The following is a 26,515-nucleotide window of genomic DNA, read 5'->3' as shown; positions in this document are numbered from 1 at the left end:
TTTCACATACTTTGCCGTTGGTTGACATGAATGCAGCATTACCGTGCCGTGCCGTGTGTCGCGGTTTCACAGACATACTAAATTATCACTTGGTAATGAAGTATGTTAACAGACTTAATCTACTGTTTTCCCGCCATCCCTAGAGTATCTTTTTTTTTTGGTTTAACGGTTGCGCATCAAAGGCGGATCTAGAGGGTGGGGGGGCAAAGGGAGCTGAAGCCCCCCTTCAGCAGAAAAAAATCAAAACAAAACAAAACTGAAGAATTAGATGCTTTTTTTAATCGTTTTCCGTTGTGTTGACGGAAGAAACTCAATTAGCCCCCCCCCCCCCCTAAAATTTTGGCTGGATCCGCCCTTGCGCATGTGAAGACACATGAATATAAATACACAACTCAAGCAAAGAATCTTATTCTCAAGAGAATAACACGTGGTGTGAAACGGGCAAAACATTTCGCCAAAGTAATGTAGGCCCACTGTCGAAATAGCGGTTTCAAGGTTCTAGAACGGTTGTCAGTCGTTAAGTAATTAATCTGACCGGCAGTCCATGCATTTAGACCACTGCTGTGTTCAATAGTTACTGTGATTTGAACTTGAATTCCATGCAGTTGTTAAGTTTTATTTTAGTCTCACGTCTGTTTTTGGCGTTTTGCCTTTAGACGAAAGGATGGTTCTGCCAAAGGCTTTTGTCGCACGATACGCCTACACAATACGTTATGGTATATTTATCTTAGATCCTATCCCGTCAGCGTGAGGATAACTTCCATTTATTAGAGAGAGGGGGTTCATGGACGCACTATTCCTCTACCCGCACCCTCCCCACCATTAAACTCCAATCTTTGTCAGTGCGTCTGATATAATTGTCGCGTGATTTTGTATAAAGGTCATAAAGCTTGGTAGGATTTGAAAGTCGCTAATCATAAGTAGCTTGACACTAAAAAATTCAAAACCAATCCTTCTTTCATGACGGCTTTTTTACCTTAAGGAATATGATGGGGATCCCTTAGTAGACGCAGAACCATTACGTACACCATACCCCTCCCCTTCCCCAGCCCCCTCTCCCGCCCCCTCACTCCCCTCACGCGCATAGATGAAAAGGCAAGCAGAAAACCTAATTATCCAGTAAATAACTCAGTAAGCACCTTGCCAACTACCTCTCCCTACCATGGAATCCAAGTTTCCGTTTCATATTTTGATAATGGACAGTTTGTGTATGTAAAAGTGCGACCCTTAGGTAGGAGAAATATTTGGGTCAAGTGGAGTAAACCGTTTCCCGATGATTCACAGCCTGTCTCTCCCCACAACGCGACCATATAATTAAGACAAGGCCCCGTCTAGCCTGAAATATCAAATCCTTTTCCTATTAAAGTTATTGGAAATCCGACGCTTGTCTCGTAAGGTCGAGGTGAATATCTTGCAGGCTGCTGTCCTGCCCATGAAATAAGGAATCAAAATCGACCGAGAAACTTTACACATTCTGAACATGAGACTAACTTTGAAGTGTATATTACTTATTATCGCCACGGTGTCCAGAATCGCTTGTCAAGGTAAGTAAATAAAAGTCGAATTCAAGAGCCCTTTGAAAGCAATAAAAATAGTGTGCTAGACAGGTAAGAATGATCAGTTTGGTTTGAATTCCCGTTGAGACCACGCAACGAACATTATTGACCAAGTAAAATGGTATACACTGTTATGTTAAGCAATATAGAACTTCCGTGGGTGAAAAATCATTGATTCGAGCATATTATATTTTCTTATTAATCATGTCTTGTTTTTTAAAACATCAAACATTATACTCGACTTTGTTGAATTGTAGCACACCGACCAACACACTGACAGTCTTAACGCTGCTGTTAAACCACTTTTACAACTACTTTTTACTACATAGTACAGTCATCATATTGTCATTCCACACAATTGGACAACTATCTGCGCACTTTCAACTGACTCAATCTGGCGGTGATTTCAATACGATTTTTGATTGATTCTACACTGTTCTACCAATGCCACTGTTTTGAATCGTGATGGAAAGTGCGCGGCACAAGTGCCCAAACACGGTATTGAGTAAGATTCACTCGAGAGGATTAGCGTACAATCCGGATCCCGGTTATAAGCCTGGGATTAAGGGCGGGCTTATTATCGAAGGGTGGGGGGGGACGTCTGAAATATGTTATATTACTAAAATGTTTAACCGTGCCTATTTCAATTAACCGTGCAGTAAAAGTTTTTAGATGCGAAAATCTACTTTAACGTAAGAGGACGAATTTCATGCCCCGATAATAGTCATTTTGTGAAGGTCGTAGCGCAGAATGGTTGTGATGAGGTTTGAAATCTTTGTTTGATAAGAGATATTCATAAAGGATTGCTCATTTCTCCGGATATACTTTAAAAGGCCTCACCTTTGCGGTCCATAACGTTTTGGCACGTCGCACATTACGGTCTAGAAACTTCCGTGGAACGTCAAAACAGATTTCGAGGATTTTTAAAGGGGTACCCTGGGGGTTAGTTGACATGCTACGTTTAACCCCATCCAAAGCTTAATCTAGTGCAGCTTTATTTAGATGATGTTTGAAGCGCATTGGGTACACATTCAGAAATGCGCTACCGTACGTACCACCACCACCACCACCACCATCATCATTATTATCATTATCATCATCATCATCACCATCAACATCATCATCATCAACTTTGATCAACTTTGAGTTCTAACAGTTAAACACGTACATAATTATTTTACTAGTGGCGTTTTTATCGATGTTCAAAATGTGTTTTGATCTGCTTGCGCTACTGAGAAGGATGCGTATCTTTCTGGACAGTGTCGGGACAGCGTCTAGCTTTAGACAACCTTACGTCGACAATTTAACGGCAGTACAACAATACAATTTTTTCTATTAAGCAATATAACGTCTGTTTCACAAATCCAGGTCAACAGATTTGTACCCCCACTTAACATCTGAAAGGGGTTCTTAATTAGAATGTCTGCTAGGAACGCCAGATATGCAGCCAAACTGCGCGCATTCTAGACGTAGTAGTAGTAGTACATTCCATAGTCAGAATGCGACTGCGTCATTAACCTTGACGGAAGGGAGTGGTAGAATAGGCAATACTTGTCGCACGCGCGAACAAAGCTGTGATATCTGCTATCGTGGACGCTCACGAGCTGTTACGCTGTATAAAAAGTGATTTAGAAAACTTAATTTCAAAGTCCAACGTGAAATGAATAAATCTAATTCCCAGTTACTAACCGGTTTATCTTGTTATTCACAGGAAAGAAATTCGTTCGTATTACCGGCGGAAGTAATGAACTAGAAGGACGCGTGGAAATTCATTTCAAAGGAATCTGGGGCTCAGTATGTGACGATGACTGGGACATCAATGATGGTCACGTGGTGTGTCGTATGCTAGGGCACGTGAGGGCTGTTCGAGTGTCGTGTTGTTCTAAGTACGGCCCGAGCGCGTCAGGACGTGTATTATTGGACGATGTCAACTGTACTGGTAACGAGGACTCGTTGGTCAAGTGTAGACGGCGTTTGGCGGGAACACACGATTGTGACGTGTATCGAGAATCTGCTGGAGTCGTCTGTCAGGGAAAGTCGTCAGCCTTAAGTAAGAGTAGATTATATTAAAATCCTCACTTCATGAACGTGCCGTGGCGCACCGTTTCGTAACCGTGACCGTGACGCGCCGTTTCGTGACCGTGACCGTGACAGGGTCGTTTCCAAGCAGTTTTTTTGGATACAGAGTTGAGGTCTTTTTTTTCCACTGGGCCACGGTTCCATGCAATTAGCATAATAATAGCTGTGAAAGCAATGCACCATACAGATAAGAATTTTCAAAATTAAATTTTGGACATCAAATTTTCAACGATTTCTTTCGTGGTAGAGGGGAAGGGATTAGCTGTAGATACCGTCAGCTGCCTTGAAACTGGCAGTTACGGAAGAGCTAGATCTCTCTCTTCACCTTGGTACTTTCTCAGTAATTTCTCCCATTATTCCTATGTCTTCTGTTTATATTTTACTGAAGCTATTGCCTGTCTACTCAAAAAGCATTAACTGTTAACCCTGTGTAACAAACAGGTCTCGGTTATGGGGGGAGGGGAAGGCAATATACCGTTTTCCCGCCCAATCCACAGGAATCCCACATAACGTTTAATGACGAAACCCTCCCTCGCTACGACAAGTAAATGATCCCGAATCCCCGTACTCGTTTCTGTCGTATGTAACTCAGTCATTAAGAATAGTATGACAGTATGTTTATTATATTTCTCGCTATTCACAAGGGCAGAATGTTCGTCTTGCTGGTGGTCCAGACGTCCACGAAGGGCGAGTCGAGGTGTTCCACGATGGAGAGTGGGGTGCAATCTGTGACGACAATTGGGATCTAAAAGATGGTCACGTGGTATGCAACATGTTAGGTTTTGGTCTAGCAGTCAGTGTCTCATGTTGTAGTCAGTATAGTATCAGTGATTCAAAGAAGATTTGGCTAGATGACGTCAAGTGTAAAGGACACGAAAGTTCCATCATGCAATGCGCAAAGCGTGCGTGGGGTCAACATAACTGTAACAACGAGGAGGTGGCTGGAGTGGTCTGTAAGGAGCCCAAGAAAACTCAAGGTCAGTGGAATTGGAATTGTTATAGCACGTACACTTACTTTGCATGCGCATGTTCTCGAGGGAGCCCAAGAAGCTGAAGGTCAGTGACTTTAGGGGGAAAAGCTGGAAAAACCTGCTTGAATGCAGCAAATGAGACTCAAAAAGTAGCAATGACATGCATCATTATGAAGAAAGATAGCTGCTATAAGCCAGTTCATAGTTTAAGAATCGTTTTCAGTGCGCATGCGATTTTATACCGAAATTCTCACCTTTTGTTCTTGATTAAACAAAAGAAGATGAGAATTTCGGGATAAAATCGCATGCGCACTGAAAACGATTCTTAAACGATGAACTTATTGTTATAGCACGCACCCTTAATTTGCATGCATGCGCATGTTCTCGAGGGATTCCTGTGGGATTTCAAAGACATCTTTGTCCTGAACTTTGTGCAAAAGGGTATAATATACATTAGCATATACCAACTTGTGTACTTCCTAAGAACGCGCGCGCTCATTGGTTAATTGGAGGTGAATATTGTACGATATTCACCTCTGAATCTCGGAATATTGAGTCGGCAACCAAATAGCATCTGCCGGCAATCGTTTTGCTACAATTTCCGATGAGGAAATTGAAAAAATGAAAGTAAATGCCATTCCTATAAATACTAAAAAGGCAGCGAAGTATGGCCTAAAAGGTTTGCTAAACGCTTTGCTAAAAGTTTTGCGTGAATTTGTCACGCAAACTAAAAGTTTCTGTTTGTTTGTTTTTATTGAATTATTGTATATAAAAAGTTACTCTGTAAGTTACTCTGTACACAAGTTGGTATATGCTAAAACAATTATTCGCCTCAGGCTCAGTATATATGGAGAATATTTACCTCGCCGCTCGAAGACTAATTGCCAAATAATAGTGAAATATTATTTCCCCCCTCAAAGGCACATTCGTAAACAGTTGCAAACGAGAGCTATGTACACGCGCTATGTACATCAGTTTCGAGTTCTAAATTGCAGACTCATTTACTCAGGGTTAGCCTCAAATCAGTGTCTCATTTTTCCAACGATAAAGTAAAGAATGCACAACCTTCACTGGAAAACATGAATATTAAGTACAAAGTCAAGTCTAACCCTGGGCATCAGGGAACTCGAAACCGGAGTTTTTCATGGAATATTATGGAATACGAAACATAAAACTTTGGTTCATAAATTCTAGAATCCATAATACGTACTATTCAATTCATGAAGCGGGATCCATATTTCACACCCTTTGGAATTCTGTTACTGATGCTCCAAATAAGCTTTTATGGCACTGGTTTAAGTTTTAATATGATCCAATGATCGTTATAGGTCTGATATTCCGACTGGCCGGTGGTCGGTTTCCTCACGAAGGTCGCGTCGAGGTTCTCCATAACGGCGTTTGGGGTGCAGTGTGTGACGACTACTGGAAATTACGCAACGGACACGTGATTTGCCGTCACCTTGGTTACAAGCGCGCGCTGAGCGTATCTTGCTGTAGCAAGTATGGTTCCAGTCTGAGCACAAAACTGTTTTTAGACGATGTTAATTGTGAAGGAGGAGAGAACTCGCTGTTGTCATGCCAACATAGTTTCTTCGGGACGCATAACTGCGACAGCTATAAAGAAACGGCAGGAGTAGTTTGTGATAAAGATACCCTTAACACAGAGCCACCACTGATATGTAAGTACTACAGGAATTAATTGTAATAGGTAGAACATACCCCTTTATAACATAAGAACATGCGCACTAGGTAAATTACGAACCTTATATGAAACGACTGAATAAGAGAGCCAATGGGCCTTTCACAACTTCAAGTCGCGTAATATGAGCCAGCTCAACTAGAAACCGTTTCGGGTCGAAACAGCATTCAACGGTTTCTAGTTGAGCTGGCTCATATTACGCTCATATATGGCTTATATAAGATAAGATAAATATTGGGATTATCAGTAGAATTTTTTAAGGTTGGCCAAATCCTCACCCTAAGCAGACCTCAACTAGCATTCTAGATTGTAGTGATGAAAAGGTAAATTATGCACCGTGAAAAAGATGAAAAAACTTACTGACGTTTCAGACGCTAGTCCTTCGTCGGAGTGAAAGAGAAAGAGGTGGTAGAAAGGAGTGTATATATGATAGAATAAGGACAAAAGAAACCAATGAGAACAAGGTAGGAAAGGAAACAAAAACATAAACAATCCAAAGACAAAAGAAAAGGTTAGTTGAAAGTAAAGCGTTCATTAATCCCGTTGAGACTAAGAGTGCCCAATAGGTGAATAAGCCGCATTTTTTGGTCTTGCGACAATCATTGTTGCCGTTAATCAAAGAAAGACCGAAAACAATGAAGTCAGAAAGAGAATGGATTGGATTTCTAGATTGTAGGCTTAATTTATAACTTGAGACAAAATTTAGAATTGAAAATTTAATTAATTTTTATTTTCGGGTCTTTCTATTTTGTAGCTTGTCCGAAAGGTTTTCAGCTCACAAAAGATCGATCAAACTGTACCGGTGAGTGAGATGCAGTCTTCGAGTATACTGCAATGTATGTCTTAGTTTGTGTATTTGTTGACCACTTATCCAACCATTTATTGTTTTACAATAACTTACAAATTTCTCGCGCGCTGATTGGTTAATTTTTATCATCGATAAGAGGACAGACAGATAAAGCTGACGTCAACGAGCGCGCGCTCTTTCCATTGGTTGTTTTGATCGCTAAAAATGAGAAGTTTTTATCGTTTTTGTTATTGTAAAAAACCAATTGACATCAGATTTTTATGTGTCTGTCCTCTTATTGACAATAAATTTCGCCATCACATTGTCAAAGTAGTATGCGGATCCACTCGGCTATGCCTCGTGAATCCACACTTCTTTGACAATGTGATGACGCAATTTATTGTCAATAAGAGGACAGACACATAAAAATCTGATGTCAATTGGTTAAGATGCAGGTAACACTATCAATATCTTTTGCTGGCAGCTGTGATCTAAATCAGTATTGTATATATTTCTTCAAAATGTAATATATCTGCAATATGCACACGTAAAGGTGCAACCAACGACGTGTTACCCTCTCATCGTGCGAACTCGAGCGAGCTACATGCTGAAATTTGGTTTTCACTGCCGTCAATCAAAAATATGTTTTTGACTGGCGGCAGTGAAAAAAAAAAAAACAAAAATCCAACGTGCAAATCATAACAACAGAGTTCACTTGTTTATAAAAATAGCAGAAACTATTGCGTGCCGAATTTGTTGAAATAGGTTTGAGACTTCGCCTACAACTTTGCGCGCAAAACATTTCGACTTGTGATAACACATATGTACGATGACTTGAAATTCCAGCAAAATATAATGCTACTTGTTTGTGTTTCGCTGATGAACAATTGATAACGTTTATAGTTTTATTGCAGGAGAAGTTGCTACGTGAGAGATTACTCAAAACGTCTGTCACTAGCAACGTCCCACTGTCCCACTCGGCCTTTGAAGCAGTCTGGTAAATCAAATGAACATCTTCTTTTCTTATTCCAAAAGATATCGACGAGTGTAGAGATAACACGCATAAATGTATTCATCAGTGCGTTAATACTATTGGTGGATATAAGTGTACTTGTCCATCAAGTTTCCAAGGCAACGGCCAGGATTGTGAAAAAAGTAAGTCTTAAATGCTTAGTCTCTTGTGGCCGTAGATCATGTCAATAGTTATACATATATTTCAAAACCATTCATATCTCATCAATACCCCGAAACAGCCTTAAGACTGAACAAAGGTAATGCTTGACTAATTCAGATAGAACCCCGAAACAGCCTTGAGACTGAACAAAGTTAATGCTTGACTAACTCACAGATAGAACCCCGAAACAGCCTTAAGACTGAACAAAGTTAATGCTTGACTAACTCACAGATAGAACCCTGAAACAACCTCTGGGCTGATCAAAGTCAGGGCACGGCTAACTCACAGATCAAACCCAGAAATAACCTCTGGGATGATCAAAGCAGGGCAGGGCTAACTCTCCAGATAGAACGCTGAAACAACCTCTGGGCTTATCAAAGTCAGAGCAGGGCTAACTCACAGATAGAACCCTGAAACCACCTCTGGGCTATTGAAATTTAGGGCACAGCTAACTCACAGGGAGAAAAACCAAATAACCTGGAGACAAATCCTCTAATCAAAATAGAAACCTATACGTCATAAACTCTACTCATATTTGATACAAAGCCTGGGAATTAACAAGAGGACATAGCTGTGCGCTTCTAGTATTGGGACTCGTTTATTAATTCAGTGTAAACTGATTTTAATCTTCTTTAAGAAAACGAATCGTCGACATCAGAATCGAAGGGAGTTCGTCTGATGGATGGTCAAGGCCCACACGAAGGCCGCGTTGAAGTCTGGAAAGACGGAGTCTGGGGAACAATCTGTGACGATTACTGGGATCCACGTGATGGCCACGTGGTCTGCCGCAGGCTTGGCTACCGTCGAGCCAAAATGGTCACGTGTTGTAGCAGCTTCAAAGGAAATCATTCGCTTAAGATGATGTTGGACGATGTGGGATGCAATGGAGATGAAGACTCATTGTTCTCCTGTTCTCATAGTGATTGGGGTGTCCATGATTGTGACGAAAAGACGGAAGAAGCTGGGGTTATTTGTACTAACGCGGCAGAGCCTACACCTATGTCTCCAGGTACGAAGAATCTAACACGTAGGTTTTGTATGACTCTGAAAATGACTTACAGTTCGTGTCTTCCCCGTATCGTGACCGTGAAGGTCCGGCGTCCATACAGTATATCCATGATCTGCAGTTGAGCGCGGTGTTTGGTAAAACAGTTGTTGTTATTCTTTTGCATGAACGTGGTCGTATCGTGTCGTGTCGTGTCGTGTTGCACCGCGATTGTGACAGTGCCGCGTTCATATATCCATGATCTGTAATTAAGCGCTGTGTTTAGTTAAACAGATGTTGTAATTCTCTTGCATGAACGTGGCGTGTCGTGTCCTGTCTCGTTATGGAGTGACTTTACTAATGCTAAGACAAATTTTCCAACAGTTGATTCGATTTCATCAAGAACTAAATTCCGCCTCGCTGGTGGCAGAACTTCAAATGAAGGTAGAGTTGAAATCTTCTACCGCAACCAATGGGGAGCTGTTTGTGACGACTCTTGGAAGCTAAAAAATGGTCATGTAATATGCCGACAATTAGGGTATGAACGAGCTGTCAGCGTGTCGTGCTGTAGTAAGTACGGACCGATAAAAGGTGGGGTATTTTGGATGGATGATGTAAGGTGTAGAGGCAACGAGAAATCTCTTTTTGATTGTCGACGAAGAGAGTGGGGAAAGAATGACTGTAACAAGGAAGAAACAGCCGGTGTGGTGTGCTACAAGGAAGGCATTACTCTGCCTACAGGAGGTAAGAAAATATATCCTTCTAAATGTATCAATATTATGTGCGCACAATGGGTACGGTGGGATAGGTAGGTCGGTATAATGTGCGCAGTATAGAGCACAATGAGTAGGGTGTGATAGGAAGGTCAGTATAATGTGCGCACTATAGAGCACAATGAGTACGGTGGGTTAGGTAGGTCGGTATAATGTGCGCACTATAGAGGACAATGAGTAGGGTGTGATAGGAAGGTCAGTATAATGTGCGCACTATAGAGCACAATGAGTACGGTGGGATAGGTAGGTCGGTATAATGTGCCCACGATGAGTAGGGTGGGATAGGTAGGTCGGTATAATGTGCGCACTACAGAGCACGATGAGTACGGTGGGATAGGTAGGTCGGTACAATGTGCGCACTATAGAGGACAATGAGTACGGTGGGATAGGTAGGTCAGTATAATGTGCGCACTATAGAGCACAATGAGTAAGGTGGGATAGGAAGGTCAATATGTTGTGCGTACGATATAGGAAAATGAGTAGGGTGTGATGGGAATGTCAAATGTGGTGCGCAATATTGACTTTGAGCATGATGTGGTGCGAATCTTAACAGTTGCGCGCAAGAAATTAAGCATAAAACCATTAAGAGATAAAACCATTTGATTTGCAAACTAAAAAGAATTTATTCTTCACAGTATCTCCCACGTCTGCACCTACTTTACGTATTACCGGTGGTCCAAATCGTCACGAAGGTCGAGTAGAAGTCTTTAGAGATGGTGAATGGGGAGGGGTGTGTCATAAAGGATGGGAACTAAGGGATGGAGATGTGTTCTGTCGTTCTCTTGGATACGAGCGTGCCAGTAGTGTGTCCTGTTGCAGCGAGTACGGGCCAAGTGCCTCTGGACAAATATGGCTGACTGATGTGCGTTGTCAAGGCTACGAGACCTCGTTCGATGATTGTCCTTCTCGAAGAAGGGAATATTATGAATGTACTTCGTATGATTTAGCAAGCGTGAAGTGTCTGTTTGGCACAGTAACAATTGCACCAACACCAGGTATTTAGCAGAAGGTTTGTTTATTATTAAGAGAGCGCACTTGTTTTGGGTTTTGTTAGCTTATTCATGATTTTTTTTTAAAATTTTTTATTTAAATATATTTGACTAAACAGTTGCCCCAAAAGCTGTAAAGCTTAACAAGGGGGCTCACATCCATAATATTTACAGTACAAAGAAAGAAAATTAGACTAGCAAAAGCGAAATAATGAAAACAGTAAATGAAAAAATAATAAATCTTTGGTGAACAAAAAACGGTTTGTAGCTAATATGTACTTTTGTACTTCAGTGAAAAGTTCATGATTTTTTTAAAGTCTAAGTCTCTACAGCCATATAAAAACCAACTAAGTTTTTGCATTTTTAAAGAAACATTTTGCCACAAACTACCACAAATCAATGCAGTTGAGGTAAAAAGAGAATTTCTCCGAGCAGCATATAAGGGACATTTAAAGAAAAAATGCATGCGGGATCCCTGTGAACACAGATATCCTGTAGACATTAACCAGGGAATGTAGTTGAAAAAAGGAAATGTTGCCTTAGAAGAACCTACTTTAAGCTTGAACGAGGCGACACAGTATTGTGACATTTCACTTCATTTTTGTTTTAAACTTCTAGGCATACCCGACATCCAGGTTCGTCTGGTCGGAGGCTACTTCTCCAACGAGGGAGCTGTTAAAGTTCTGTACGGGAAAGAATGGGGAGCAGTCTGTGACGACAACTGGGGCATGAAAGAAGGTCACGTGGTCTGCCGAATGTTAGGTTACAAGAGAGCAAGGAGTGTTTCTTGTTGTAGTAAATACTCTGCAGTCCGTTCAGGGCGGATCTGGTTGGATGACATTGATTGTCAAGGAACAGAAGACACGTTGGCCAAATGTACACATGGGAAGTGGGGTCAAAATAATTGTAATCTTAATGAACTGGCTGGCGTGGTGTGTCACACAGATAACCCCCCTGTCAGATCATCTGGTAAGCATCTGGTAAGGTCATTCCGACATGGAAATGGTTTCGTTAAATACAAAGAACATTGAATCAGTCTCAACACTAAGGTCCATGTTCTTGACGAGAATAAGAAGCAGAAACACAAGTCATTCCAGCTATTCTTGGATTTTGGAATAACATATCTTCTATTGCTTTTCGGGGGACGCCACATCAATAAACTGATTTTTTTTTCTTTCAACAGTTGTTTACCCACCTCCTGTCAAAGTTCGACTGTCAGGGGGTCCTTATCAGCATATGGGTCGGGTTGAGGTGTTTTACCGAGGAGAATGGGGAGCTGTTTGCGACGATCTCTGGGACTTAAATCACGGTCACGTGGTCTGCCGTATGTTGGGATATAAACGAGCATTTAGGGTATCGTGCTGTAGTAAATATGGACCAAGTGTCTCCAAAAAGATATGGCTAGATGATGTAAGGTGTACTGGGAACGAACGGACGTTGATGGACTGTAAGCGACGACAAGAGGGAGAACATGACTGCAGTAATAAAGAGACTGCTGGAGTTGTGTGTGAGGTTGAAGCACAAAACAAGACTTCGTCTAAGGCGCTTGGAAAGTTTCATATACAAGAGAAAAGTAAGAAAAAATTATCCGATCATTAATACACGCTGTTAGTCTATAGGGAAGGAGGCAGATAGACAATTATTCAGTCAACGAGTTATTTAGTTGATGACTTGGTCAGATGGTTAACCAGTCAATCAGTACGTCAGTTAGACAACAAATCAACCAGTCTTTGAGACAATCTGTCAGTCGATCGCACAGTCGGCTGTTGGCCAGTCAATGAGTCAGTCAGCCTTACAGTCAGTCTGACATCCATTCAGTCAACGAGTTATTTGGTAGGTCACTTAGTCAGTCATTCAGTCATTGACATATAAGTGATTCTTTCTTAGTTCCCTCTTCAGCTTCATTGACACTACCTCCCACCTCGCCAACAACAATCGGCTTCCAATCTCGTCCTGTCCGTATTGTTGGAAGTTCAAAATTTTGGGAGGGCAGAGCGGAAGTACGTCATGACGGGAAGTGGGGAGCGATATGTGGCACCTCATGGAATCTACAAGCTGGTCACGTGTTTTGCCGCATGTTAGGACTTGAGCGAGCCGTGAGTGTGTCATGCTGCAGCAAGTACGGTCCTCATTGGACTTTTAACATGTTGCTAGATGGTGTGAAGTGCACTGGTAACGAACGGTCCATTTTAGACTGCGCGCACAAGAGGCTTGGTACCCACAGTTGTAATGTCAAGACACAAGCAGCAGGCGTGGTGTGTTACTATGGACCGAGAAAAGTCTACACACCCATTCCAAGTGAGTACCTATTTTATCGTAATGTTAATGTACAGAGAATAAATGATATAATGCCAATAGGTTTAAAATTGCGGAATCTTAAAACTTCCTAAATTTAGCATGCACCAATCTCAGTCCATGTCAATAATAGAAGAAAAAGTATCGCCACGATATTAGATGAAATCATTATTCCAATAGAGGGGGATTGAATAGGGGTTTGCAAAACCGTCGATAAGTCAAAATTAATGCCCGAATCTATCTGCAAAAATCCGAATCCTGAAATAATTAGACAGGAGTGTGTTTTTGCATAACTTTCCTTTTAAATTTTACTTTAAATTTTGTATTCGTAGCAAATTATTTGCGACATCCGCCTATAGAGGTTTTGCACCATCACGTGACGGCAGCCATGTTAGATGACAGGAACAATACAATCGTTTTACATGAGAAAGAATTCAATTCCCGAGAGCAAAGGGATTTCATTGTTCTGCCACCTAACCACAGGTAGCCCAAGCTGTACGTATGGGCGCCGGCACGTGATGGTGCAAAACCTCTATTAGACTTATTCACCCACTCAGCTCAATAAGGTTGGTCAGGATTATGGATAGGTATACTGATCTCAGCTGACAGCTCTCAGTAGATTTTCGGTGTCTAACTTTATTGGAAGAAGTTTATTAAAAAAATCGCGACCAATCATTTGTTTGTTTTATCCAATAAGACGGCTATGACGTCACACGCAGGCCAAGAATAGCATGCGCAACATACTTTCTTCATGCGTTATTATTATTACTTGGCTATATTTGTATTTTTTCTAATGCCTGATGTTGTAGTGCCTTAACAAACAGAAAGGATTACCTTAATTTATAATTTCTAATCCGAGTTTCACTTTAAACAAGGCTAACGTCTAACAGCCAGTTTTTCAAAACGCATCCCACATGGCAATGGACGTTTAGTCATCAGCGATAAAATCAAAATACTAGGTCTGCTGGTCATAGCAAGGGGTTAATCATTTACGGTCTAGGGGCTGACTAACCCCTCCCTTAGGCTTCGGCCGAGCTTCCTGATCAGTCTGTAATTCCTCCCGGGATAGCGGTGTCGGGGTCGAAATCTCTGGCGTAGCCGTAAATGCTTCGCGCTACCATACGACGCTTCAGCATTCGGGTCTGGGAGTATGGTCTCCGGTTATTTTTGATCAATAATCAATATTAATCCTAAAAAGCAGTTTCTTTAGCACATTAACTCTTAGATGGATTACTTGATAAAGGACCACAGGATTTCTAAGTACGTACAGTTAAAGGGTGCAATATTTACAAACACATTTCTGATTTTAAGTGAGCAAATAGTTTGTCCTCGGCTCTAGATGTCAGCTCTAGAGATCAGATGTTCCTTGATATTTAATATTTTAATTTTTGTTGGATGTATATTTTTTAAACAATAAAAAATGTCCGAAAACATTTTCTATGCCTGGCTAAAAAGGACCTGCGATGTATTTTGATTTTATTTTCGATTGCTTTGTTTCATGGGATATATATCTGTTGACACTATAACAGGAGAATACTCTTTATATATATTTTCTCATTTCATACTACATGTCATAGTTCCACTTAACGGGGGGAAACGCGGATGACATATGAATTCTTTTGTATAATCTTATTATTATTTTTCTTCAAAGGAACAACAGTGCAGATGGGAGGAAAAAGAATTCGCTTGGTTGGCGGAAAAACCCCGAACGAGGGACGGGTCGAAATATTCTTCCGTGGGGAGTGGGGTGCAATTTGTGATGACAGCTGGCGATTACGCAATGGTCACGTGGCCTGTCGTATGCTTGGTTACCCGGGAGCAGTGAAGGTCTCTTGCTGTGATTCATACCCAGGCAAGCGGGCTAGCAGAATTTGGATGGATGATGTGCAGTGTAAGGGAACAGAGAAATCGTTATTTTCGTGTCGACATCGCGACTGGGGGCAGCATAACTGTAATTTTAATGCATTGGCTGGAGTTGTGTGTATGTTGCAGCCCAGAAGCACACTAGCACCTGTATATGGTAAGTAGGTGAACCCATGACCCTTAGATAACTTGCGCATTTGAACCCAGGGACTTCCGTATTTGAGCCCACGAAGCTTTAATGTCCTGCGCATTTGAACCCTCGGTTCTTACTATAAATTGCTTTGAGCTTTGAGCTAGCCCAACGACTTGCGCAGAGCCCGTCATACTTCAAACTTCAACGACGTGTACATTTAAGCTTTGTAATCTTATACAACGCTTGATTTTGTTAGTCTGTATACCACAAGCTGATCAGGCACTCTTACTAAAGCTACATTGCTGAGAAAGACTATGATGACAACAGCGCTGTTTTCCATGCCAAACTCAAATGATTAAGGATGCACGACGCGAACAGACAGAATACGTAGAAGGAACCAACTCTACGGCGTAAAGGGGGGTGTAGAACGCGTACTATCACTTCACACTAGAGTCGCGCATCTCTGTAGTTTTTAAGAAGTGGCCTTTGTTATCAACTGACCTTGATCTCTGTCAGCTTGGGCTACCTGTTGTTTTATTTAATTTCTCAGAGTGCGGTAACAAACCAGATCTCCCTGTGCGGTTCGGTACCAGTGTCAACGGACAAAGGAAAGAATCTTCGGAACCAGGCCACTGGCCGTGGCAGGTCATGATTATGAATCGCAGAGGCTTCCAGTTTTGTACTGGTGCTTTGATAGGTTATGAATGGGTATTGACAGCAGCTCACTGTTTTGATCGTATCAGACGACCCAAGGATATCATAATAAGGTACAGAATATTACTGATCCTATAGAACACATTACAGACCTACAGTGACAGGCAAACACTGCCCGTCATGTGCTATCACGATTACAGACCTACAGTGATAGGCAAACACTGCCCGTCATGTGGTTAACCAGAGAGTATTCTATTCGTTGGTATCAATCAGATGAATGAATGTCACAAAACTCATTACAAACAGACAGCGACAGGCAAGCGTTGTCCATCATGTGCTGTCAAGGAGAGAGTATACATATTCTACCTATCATTTATTGCGATTTTAAGCCGCCGATATGGGTTTATATTTGCGGTTAGTTGAGAAAAAACAGTCGTAGTCGCAAAGCGACGAAGGCCAATAGGGAATATATTTTTGTCCAACGTCGTCAATATACACCGGTATTGACGACTCAAATATCGCAATAAATTTTTTTATCGCGATTCCTCTATAAGGGTTTATATTGGCTGCTCCGATCAAACTAATAGGAGAATCGCGATACTACTTGATGTCAATCACCGAAATGAATCTTATAACCAACCTACAAATGCAGGTAATCACAGTCTGAGACTATCCCTAACTCTGCCATCGTTTTCCAGGTTGGGCGCATTCAAGGTATCTCCAACATCATTCCTCTGGGTGCAAAATATTCCTGCTATAGCTGTTTACAGACATCCCCTCTATGGGAGCCCTGTGAGATATTCGAATGATATCGTCCTCATCAAGCTCTTTCGGCAAGCAAAAATAAATAGACGAGTGGACTTGGTGTGTTTGACCAATGACACCAAGCTCTTTGCCCAAGGTAGGGATTACGATGTAAATGTTTCCATGAAAACTAAGAATTATCAACTGCGCATGTCACCTAAGGCTCGAACGTAATGTTTTCCCATTTCAGATCACGTGTCATTCCATTTAGAATAAGATTCTTCGTTTGAGTTGTGTCCATATTCATGTTTCTTTAATGTGCAACCGAGCGCAACCGTTAAACAAAGAAATGATACTCTAGAGAATGACACATGGTCTGGAGGTCTATTCAGAGTAAAGCGCTTACGCGGGCGTGGATTTTAGACCTTTTTTTATTCGAGAGATGGAAATGATAATGCAATTGTATCCATGACAACTATAAATTATCGACTGCGCATGTCACCCAAGGCATGAGTATCAGGCCGAAACTAGAGAAAAACGTTTGCGCATGCGTGTGCATTTCAGAAGAAGTAAACGGGCCGTGGCTAGATGGGCACACGTAGTTCAGTTGACCGAGAGGGACTAATTCTGAATGTGCCCACGAATGCTCCGATGTGACCTCCGACGGTGTTTCGAGAATTCAAGATGTCGGCTATTATTTCATGCTTATTTTAATTTCGATTATATGTCATTCGTTTTGGAAATAATCGCCATGAGCGCGAACTTCCGATGTATTTGTCATGAAGTGTTATGTTTTACATGTCATTCTTCTGATATTTAATATTACCAAAAAATACAGCTTTTCAATTATGAAAAAGGTCCTTTCAGTGGATGTGAAATAGTCATGGTCTAATGGAGTTCACATCCAATGAAAGGACCTTTTCGAGTATAAAAGAGGTCCTTTCACTGGATGTGAAATAGTCATGGTCTAATGGAGTTCACATCCAATGAAAGGACCTTTTTTATACTCGAAAAGGTGAAATAGTCATGGTCTAATGGAGTTCACATCCAGTGAAAGGACCTTTTCTAGTATAAAAGAGGTCCTTTCACTGGATGTGAAATAGTCATGTTCTAATGGAGTTCACATCCAATGAAAGGACCTTTTCGAGTATAAAAGATGTCCTTTCACTGGATATGAAATAGTCATGTTCTAATGGAGTTCACATCCAATGAAAGGACCTTTTGGAGTATAAAAAAGGTCCTTTCTCTGGATGTGAAATAGTCATGTTCTAATGGAGTTCACACCCATTGAAAGGACCTTTTGGAGTTTTAAAAAAGGTCCTTTCTCTGGATGTGAAATAGTCATGGTCTAATGGAGTTCACACCCATTGAAAGGACCTTTTGGAGTTTAAAAAAAGGTCCTTTCTCTGGATGTGAAATAATCATGGTCTAATGGAGTTCACACCCATTGAAAGGACCTTTTGGAGTTTAAAAAAAGGTCCTTTCTCTGGATGTGAAATAATCATGGTCTATTGAAGTTCACATCCATTGAAAGGACCTTTTCGAGCACCCTGCCTTTCGGTATCGGGTATCGTTTCGGGCTGTTGGCGCACTCGTCTGCAAAAAAGAGCTATGTCTCTTGATTACTTGGCACATTATAAAGGGGGCGTGGTTCTTGAAGTGCATATTAGATTTCACACTCTCGTATTACATTATTATTACATTTTCAAGGTACAAACTGCTGGACCTCTGGCTGGGGTCTTCTTTTGAACCCGACGGATCGTTCGCCCGTTCTCCAGCAACTCTCCGTATCAATCAAGCCTCGGTCCTACTGCAGAAACTATCGCAGACCTACACTCCACGAATCAATGATCTGCGCAGGAAACAGTGAAAAGGGATCTGACTCGTGCAGTGGAGATTCCGGGGGTCCTTTGGTGTGTCAGAACGAGGGAAGATGGTACCTAAACGGACTGTCTTCGTACGGTGGAGACTGTAAACAAAATGGTCCTTATGCTTTGTATAGCAATGTGCCTCGTCTTATTAAGTGGGCTTATAGTATTATGGATAGATATTCATAAGTAAATGAGGGGATTAGACTTGTAGTGTATAAATATATTTAGATCTGTGAGGACGCGGCAGCTCCGTCGAGTTGGAAGCCTAGGGGTGCAGGCTATTGAACAAAGTCTCAAGTATCAGCGATTATAATGTAAATCCCAAAGCGCAAAAGCTACAGCAAACTGCAAACTGTACAATAGTACTTGTCAAGGGAGAGCGAGCGAAAATAGAGGAGGAAGAGAGAAGAAAAGAGTTAGAGAGAGAGAGAGAGAGAGAGAGAGAGAGAGAGAGAGAGAGAGAGAGAGAGAGAGAGAGAGAGAGAGAGAGAGAGAGAGAGAGAGAGAGAGAGAGAGAGAGAGAGAGAGAGAGGTGATGAATAAATGATCTAGTATATCAAGTTAGCCGCTATCTGCACATAGTTGCCATGCTCGCCATATTATTCTCGACAGCATTTTTCATTATACATATATCATTTAACCGATTGATAGAAAAAGAACAGCATACCCAAGGTATCTGTTTTCGGCAAGACAAAACTTGTTGAACAAACTGTTTATTATCTGACAAGAGATGAAAAGAACCAAAATCATTTGTCAACTGGTATCTTGAATCATTACTCTACAAGCGCGGGTTTTGTTTATATTAGCCTGTTTTCTACCGTGATATTTTATCTCGTGCAGCCGAATGCCTTCGCCGACCCCTTTCGTAAGTGGCCGTCACCATGTGGAAGCTAGTTATTGATCATTATCACGATACCAGTCGAGAGGAAGAATGTTGATAGCGGTTAAATGTCTGCAATAGCTATGAATGTTTTTATCAAAAAGCTATTGAAATGGAACAATTAGAGCTGCGCATTTAAAGGAAAGATAGACGGCGTACGAATTTGTAATGCGCGTGCGCATATATAAAAAAAAAATGGCTAATGTTACATAAACTCAATGAGCACTTGATAGTCACGGTACTGCGAAAAATAGCGAATGAAATCAAAATTTATTCAAAAATTGAATATCGCTGGCAAGCTCCACGCCCGGTTAATTTGTCCATGCCGTGTCCATTTTTCTTATTATTGAAATAGAAATCTTCTTCAAGACAAAAATCATTTATGCGCCGTTTGGTCGTAAAGGCGTCGCATTATGCCGTCTTCAATTAAAGCTTTTTGAGGATAATTAATGTATAAATAATAAAATAAGTAAATGAAAATTTACACTGGTTGGTTCCACAGAGTGGCTAATCATCCACTAGATTCCAATAGCGCAGCGCAACCGTGACGTCATAAAAACGAAGACAAAGGCGAAATTCGGACAAACAAACTTACAAGTTTACTTTCAGCAGATAATTTTCACAGCCGATCGCAGTTGATCTTAGTTTACATGGGTTATTATTGTAACTTTAAGTAAAATTAATAAAATCGGTTCGTATAATCCTCGTAGCGGTTAAACAGAATGCAATGTTTGATTGTCCGAATCTTTAAGCTATTTTTAGAATCAGTGCGCTGCGCTATTGGAATTTAGAGAGTTGGCTAACATTGCACAATAATAGTTTTTTCTTAATATTGGAATTTCTTTCGTACATCCAGAATCCGGCTTTCTCTACGGATTCTCTGACAGTTTAAAAGTCAGATAATGTCGCCCAAAGCGGAATAAGAAAATATTAACGTTCTCATTGTTAAAAAAAGAGGGAATACTACCCGGAAGAGACGACTAATGTTCTTCCATTTCTTATTTTTAATCGTTACAAGAGTTGGCAAAAACATCGACTACTGACAGACATATGACATGCGTTTCAAAAGTGTTTTAAAGGAACCTTAAAAGGGGTGTTTAGTGGCTAGTAAGAGGAAATGAGAATCCTCATAGAAAAAGGTTTTGATGCAACGAGCGGAAGCATCAAGGTATGGTAACGATAACATGCAGAAACAGTCTTTCTATATCAAAACAGTTCCAAAACGAGCCAAGAAAGGCGCACTCGAAATTTCTACCAAAAACCTTGGAAATGATTAATTAGAATAATAAACACGCTATTCGGTGACAAATTTAATTTTCTCATACATTTGCTGTTAAACTGCACGGTTATATCCAAAGCGGAGTCTGCTGGGTCCAAAACGTTAGAGTTCCATCTTATTGTGGCAAATTCTGAGCAAGGTTAGTTCAAATCAAAAGCGAAAACTACCGTAAAAGTCCCGTAAAGTCGACCTGAGGGGCTTTTTCGGGAGGCGTGTCCATGGCTCATTGTCAAAATAAATCCTACTGTCTCAACTGTGTTTACCAGACTGACTGGTGCCTGGATGTGATCCTAAGTACACTATTTAGCTTTCTATATTTGGTCCACGTCAAGATGTCAAGATTTCTATTTCAATGCTTTGATTTAAACGTTACCGGTATAACTTTAGAACAAAGAACAATGTACCTTTTACTTTTGCCCTGAAAATTCATACGAGATTGAATTTAGTTCCAATTTTTTATAACTTCTAGAAGGTATTTGATTGTTTTTTCTCTTAAAAAACACAGAGCTACAATAGCTGTAAATTGACTCCTCTGACAATTCATTTGTCGTCACAACAATCGAAGCTGTCTCACTACAAGATAAGCACAATGCAAAAGACAAAGATGGCATGATGCCAAACGGTGAAGAGAGCCTAGAGGTGAGGGGTCAAGAATTGGCTTTTGTTCTGCAGTGGCGAAAACAAGCTAAATGTATGTACTTTTGGTGTCGAGTTACTTTCTTCAAAACAACAGATGTTCTTATTTTTTTACTTTCATTTGTTTTTGTACATTTCCTCGATATTAAATCCCCAGTATTCTTTCTCTGAAACTCAATCTTTGATTATATATTCGGAAAATGTCTTTTGATACCCTGCTTTGTCGAGGTTTCCTGTCTCAAATTATGTACAAAGTCCAAATTTGTACCATACTGTATTCATTATATCTTTAACTTAAAAGACCACATAAACTTTTTGTTCCATTTTCAATATTTATTTTTGGTCCAACTTAACATATTTACACTTCAAAATATCCTAACAATAACTACTTTAAGACTAACTGACTAAAAATAAGAAAATATCGATCCCCGAGATTATCTTGGTGATTTTTTGGCGATTTCCGCTCTTTATAAAACCAAACTCAAGTGTATTTAATCTTAATGGCGTATACAACAATATGAATCTTCTTAACATGGATGTTCTTATCCGATTGGAACTATAATGAGAATTTTTACCAACTTACATTAGTATTCTGTTCACGTTTTCTTGGCAAAGCCCCAGTGGTTGACACGAAGTATGCTGGGAAATTCCCCGAGCTAGATATAAACTCTTTTTATGTCATTCCTAGACCTTGCTTCTCTTTGAGAATATTTCTTTGGGGAAATTTCTTGTTAAATAAATTAGCTATTTGGTGGGTTAAACATTAAATACAAAAGTTTATAACCGAAGATTCTGTGAGAACATTGTAGCACTTCTTCTTCATCAATTGACGGCAAACCTGCCTCTTTAGGGTTGCGTTTCAAACCAAAACATCTCTTGAATCTCGCAATAACATACACTAATCAAGTGTTCTGCAAAGAATATTTACATACAGTTCTATAATTTAAATAAATTCCTCTTTCTCACCATAATATAATCATTCATATATCTACAGTTTGTGATTTCAGGTCAATATTTCGTGGTCACAGCTTTCCAAGTGGAATCAATAGGGCACGTGCATTGAGTGACTATAGGGCTGCACAGTTCTTTCACTGTCTTTAGCTAATTGTTATAGCAAGGGAATTTCCATGTTATTAACCTAGTTATAGGGTAATACCCATTATTGTTTTACACGCTAGGTGCTAGTTGCTCTAATGCCAGAGTGACACTCAAGAAACCGAGCAAGAAAGCATCCTCCATCAATTCTTTCATGTCACGATCGAAAGGTCAATCAACGTGTGCCTCCAGGTTGGGTTGAGGTTTTTAGACCTTCGATTGAGTTCTTCCAAATTACAGCCACCTCGATTCGAGCCAGAGAGTCTTCTCTTGCATCTGTGAAGGACTTCCTTGGCACTTGCAAACTTGTCGCTGTAGCTACTGATGCTCGCAGTAGGGGATTTCTGTTCTATCTTCTCCGGGTCATTCCCTCCAATCCACGATTGGTCACAGACAAGAGACATTGCTTTTGCCAACAAAATGTGGGCTAGCCAGTCATTTCTTTCTTCCTCGGAAAACGTTGAAATGACTAGAGTTCTGTTGGAGCTGTTTGTGGACCTTTTGACGATGCGCAAGCAAAATTTTTTCTTGGATTGTTTCTCGGAAGAGATGTCTTCCACGAAGAGCGACATGTCGTTGAAGAAGATCACTCCCTTAGGAACATCTTCATCCGAGTCTTCTTCACTCTTATAGTAGCATAGGCACTCTTTTGTCAACACAAAATATCGCAAGTGCCATTGGACTTTGATGACATCTCCTTGCTTCAGGAGGTAGCCGTCTTTGAGCACAGCATCTGTGTTTTCTCTAATTCTTCCCATGGTACATTAAAAATCTTCAAAAGAATGTCCTATATTTCTCCCCAGAGATACTGCCGGTGGTTTTTAACTCTTGCAGAGCTATAAAGCTACGATATCACGATACGTCACTGAGAGCTTTCACTTTCACCTTCTTCTTCTTTGAAGCAAACTTCAAACCAACTTGAAGGATCCACAATCGTTTAAGATTATTTACCCAACGCTGGCCGAGGGAGCGACGAAATCCTTGGCAAGCGACCTCCAAGAAAATAGTTTCACTTGCTACTCAAAGACTTTGCAGATTCTCGTTTGCTTGCCGTTGAAATTTTTACTGAATGGCAGAACTCCCTTACATGACCATGGATCAAATCAACATCAGCAACCCAGTGAGAGCTAGAGCGACTGATACACTTTTATCAATAGATCGCTTTGATATGTTTTTTGCTATTCGGTAATCCCCCCAACCAGCCAATCACAGAACAGATCAGAAATGTCATTAGCTGTAAGGGGAAAACTCACGAGTATGCTAATTGCTCTCATTAGATCATCATGTATAAATATATTTCATTTCATATCCTCGTGGCTTCTTATTACGAAAGTGATTGACAAATCTAAGTTGACACAAAGGTCAAGCGAAGCAGTCTTATGACTTGCTTTAGATCTTGAATTTCATACTAAAACTGCTACCTATTCAATAACAAATTTTGGCAAAACATTAAATTCTATAAAATTCAACACAAACAAAATCAGTACGTGCAGTGTTACATTTGAAATTTTATTTCAAAATTTATGAAAGTTATTAAACATAAAACAATTGTTTTTCTTAGACAAAACAAAATATTATGGAAAGATCCTAAGTGCTTTAGGAAGTGATTTAGGGTTTTAAAAAACCCTTAATATGCTCATAGCCAAGGAAGAATATTGGCAAATCTGCCATTGGAAAGACTTTTTACCGCCTTTGGTGTTTTTAGGTCTGTCGATAAATCTGGTTTAAGTACTAGAGGATAATGATATTTGATTGGCTGAACTGGATGGATGACATCACGATCCTTCTTTATAGGTCAATTTTAGAATTCTGTGTCCGCTGTCATACAATTAAAAGCCACTTTAAGAAAAAAGTCGCAATTTCTGTATGCTTGACATCTAAAAAAAATCTGGCTATAAATTTGAAATATGATTTTAATATTAAACGCTTTTCAAAACGAGACAGAAAGTTCCGAGAACGGATGTCACATAAAGGCGCCAATTTTCCCCCAGTACTTTATATCTCACCCATCAGTGAGACAGTAGAATGCATACACTGTACCATGTATATCCTAGCTCCCCCAAAACCTCGGTTTTTCCCCAAACCCACAAGAACGCCTGCTTTGCAGGCTATATATATATCATTGAAAAAGTTAACTAACAAAATTGTACAAATTAGCGCAAAGTTTTGTAGGTCTAATGAACTTACAGTAATTTGTGCAAATTTGTGCTAAAGTACAAAGTTTTTCACGATTCACTCTAGTATATAACTATTTGCTCAGGTAATTCATTAATTTTAGTATTAAATTTTGAGGATTACAAGATTGAATGTCGACGTCGACAAAAAGTAAACATGTTAATAAAAAATAACCTTTTTTCTGGCTTTTGATTATTACAACATCCCTTCACACGCGATCCGGGCCTTTTGGAAGAATTCTTGGCTCCCATTGTGAAGGGCAAAGATGCTGAGCAAAGTCACTCCCTACTGCTGCGTCTACATGTGAGAGACTCACGTACGTGGTAGCTTTTCTTACGCCTTTTTGCACGTGCTTGTCAGTAGAATATTTAATAGGAAAGATTACCTACTTCAGGGCGATGGAAGGCAGTGTGATTTAGAACCGAATTTGCCGGATAAAAATATTGGTTTTTCTTTATGTTTGTGCACCATACACTTGTTTCGGGTTCTTTTTCAATATCGACAAATATATGAATACTGCTATGAGAAATGCTCGCCATTGCAACAGTCTAATCAGTGAATCATGCAAAACATGACTCTCATAAGTTCTTACTCCTGCTGCGTGGCTAGTGAAAAATTGTGACTAGTCAAAAAATTTTCTAAGATTCCAATGGATCAATTTCATCAATTACCTAATTTCACTTAAAACAGATAGAATTTATACAGAAAATCATGATCGCTCACGCAGTGTGTGAAAAGATTTGCATGCCTTCGTGAAAAGTGGTCATTTTAGAAACGAGAAGCGGAAATAGGGCTTGCCCTCAGATCGGTGATTTTTCTCGAATACTGATAGAGATACTTTGTCACGCTAGCCTGTGTGCAACCGTACTTTTCTCTCATGTAGTCTTGCCTTAACCCACAGTTACGTACGTTCGGCTGCAGATAGGCTATACCACGCACGAAATTCCGGCATAGCGCACTGACAAAAGATTAGCCGAAAATTCGATTTCAATTCGATCACAATTGATACTGCGGGCCCAGACCAAACATTCCATTTGTGCAATTTTTACTTTTTATTTTCACTGAAACTGCTATTAGCTATGAGTCTTGCCTTATATAACTTCCGGTATACAGAAATGCAACCTTCAAATTTTAACTGTAGACCAGTCGTAAGGAAGAGCAAGCGGGCTGCGCAGTCCAAAACAGTATTGCGTGCGACGTCGCACACTTTCATGATGTAGTTAAACCTCAAAAGGGAGTAGGAAAAACATTATGACAATTTCAAGCCCAGTTATTGAATGGATTTAACCATCTGCTAAGACTGTTAGAAATACTCGCAGAAATCCAGACTCGTGGTGCGTGCAGCATGGCACACTCAAAGGTTTTTGAATGAAATCGTTGACGCAAACGGGAAGGATGTTTGACTTCGCTCTTCTCTGATTTAGAAGTCAAGTGCAATGAATCAAATCGAAGCTCATAGAATGATACCTAAGAACTTTACGTGGGCTTTTGTTAATTTGCGTGAATGTAAAAGTAAAGGTCACTTGGTATTATTAGCCATACTATTGTTAGCAGAATTTACATGAGAAAGTTTCACGATATTTCACACGCCTTCAAGTCGCTTAACATAGTGCTGGGAATGGAGATAGAAAGAGAAGTTATAAAATCCCTAAACCTTGCCTCAAAAGGTTGATTGGTTTCAACCTTAAGTTTATCGATCGTACCCTAGAACAAAGTTTGGGTTGATGAATGGAGTACACGGCTAGCACACAGATCGAGTTTATCTTGTTAGGTTTTGCGGCGGGAGGAAAACCAGAGAACCAGGAGAATACCCGCCTCAAATCAAGGGTGAGACCTAACAAACTTAAAGTCAGATGTTATGAGGTCCTGGTATCCTC

General features: G+C 40.4%; 2 protein-coding genes across 3 annotated transcripts; one reads left to right on the top strand and one right to left on the bottom strand.

Moving 5' to 3' along the window:
• The first annotated feature begins 1,371 nt into the window (after positions 1-1,371).
• Positions 1,372-19,058, top strand: LOC116297883 (scavenger receptor cysteine-rich domain superfamily protein). Of its 2 annotated transcripts, none has more exons than XM_031706200.2 (16): positions 1,372-1,544; positions 3,268-3,606; positions 4,280-4,612; positions 5,935-6,285; positions 7,060-7,107; positions 8,128-8,247; positions 8,904-9,275; positions 9,636-9,995; positions 10,660-11,019; positions 11,632-11,982; positions 12,197-12,586; positions 12,913-13,311; positions 14,960-15,328; positions 15,855-16,071; positions 16,657-16,859; positions 18,413-19,058. In XM_031706200.2, exons 1-16 carry the CDS (start codon positions 1,481-1,483, stop codon positions 18,757-18,759), a joined length of 4,623 nt encoding a protein of 1,540 aa, XP_031562060.2. In that variant the 5' UTR covers positions 1,372-1,480; the 3' UTR covers positions 18,760-19,058. The 2 variants fall into 2 exon arrangements, with proteins under 2 accessions (XP_031562060.2, XP_031562059.2); XM_031706199.2 differs by having other exon boundaries at positions 12,901-13,311.
• A 2,622-nt stretch (positions 19,059-21,680) lies between these two features.
• On the bottom strand, positions 21,681-23,619 carry LOC116297876 (pleckstrin-2-like). Its single transcript, XM_031706189.2, has one exon. The coding sequence runs from the start codon at positions 23,219-23,221 to the stop codon at positions 22,616-22,618; it is 606 nt and encodes a 201-aa protein (XP_031562049.1). The 5' UTR covers positions 23,222-23,619; the 3' UTR covers positions 21,681-22,615.
• Between the last annotated feature and the right edge of the window lie 2,896 nt (positions 23,620-26,515).

The sequence above is a fragment of the Actinia tenebrosa genome, unplaced genomic scaffold, assembly GCF_029948245.1.
Source record: "Actinia tenebrosa isolate PJP-AT-01 unplaced genomic scaffold, QUT_ActTen_1.0 PGA_scaffold3__52_contigs__length_22856419, whole genome shotgun sequence".
In the NCBI taxonomy this organism is placed as follows: domain Eukaryota; kingdom Metazoa; phylum Cnidaria; class Anthozoa; order Actiniaria; family Actiniidae; genus Actinia; species Actinia tenebrosa.
The sequence above is the reverse complement of the archived record's forward strand: the minus strand, read 5'-3'. Positions and strand labels throughout refer to the sequence as shown.

Excerpts from the sequence above, each read along its gene's own strand:
- LOC116297876 (XM_031706189.2), bottom strand. The coding sequence starts at position 23,221 with ATGGGAAGAATTAGAGAAAACACAGATGCTGTGCTCAAAGACGGCTAC.
- LOC116297883 (XM_031706199.2), top strand. The coding sequence starts at position 1,481 with ATGAGACTAACTTTGAAGTGTATATTACTTATTATCGCCACGGTGTCC. Across the intron at positions 3,607-4,279 it reads GGGAAAGTCGTCAGCCTTAA|GGCAGAATGTTCGTCTTGCT; the intron begins GTAAGAGTAGAT and ends GCTATTCACAAG. Across the intron at positions 6,286-7,059 it reads CACAGAGCCACCACTGATAT|CTTGTCCGAAAGGTTTTCAG; the intron begins GTAAGTACTACA and ends TCTATTTTGTAG.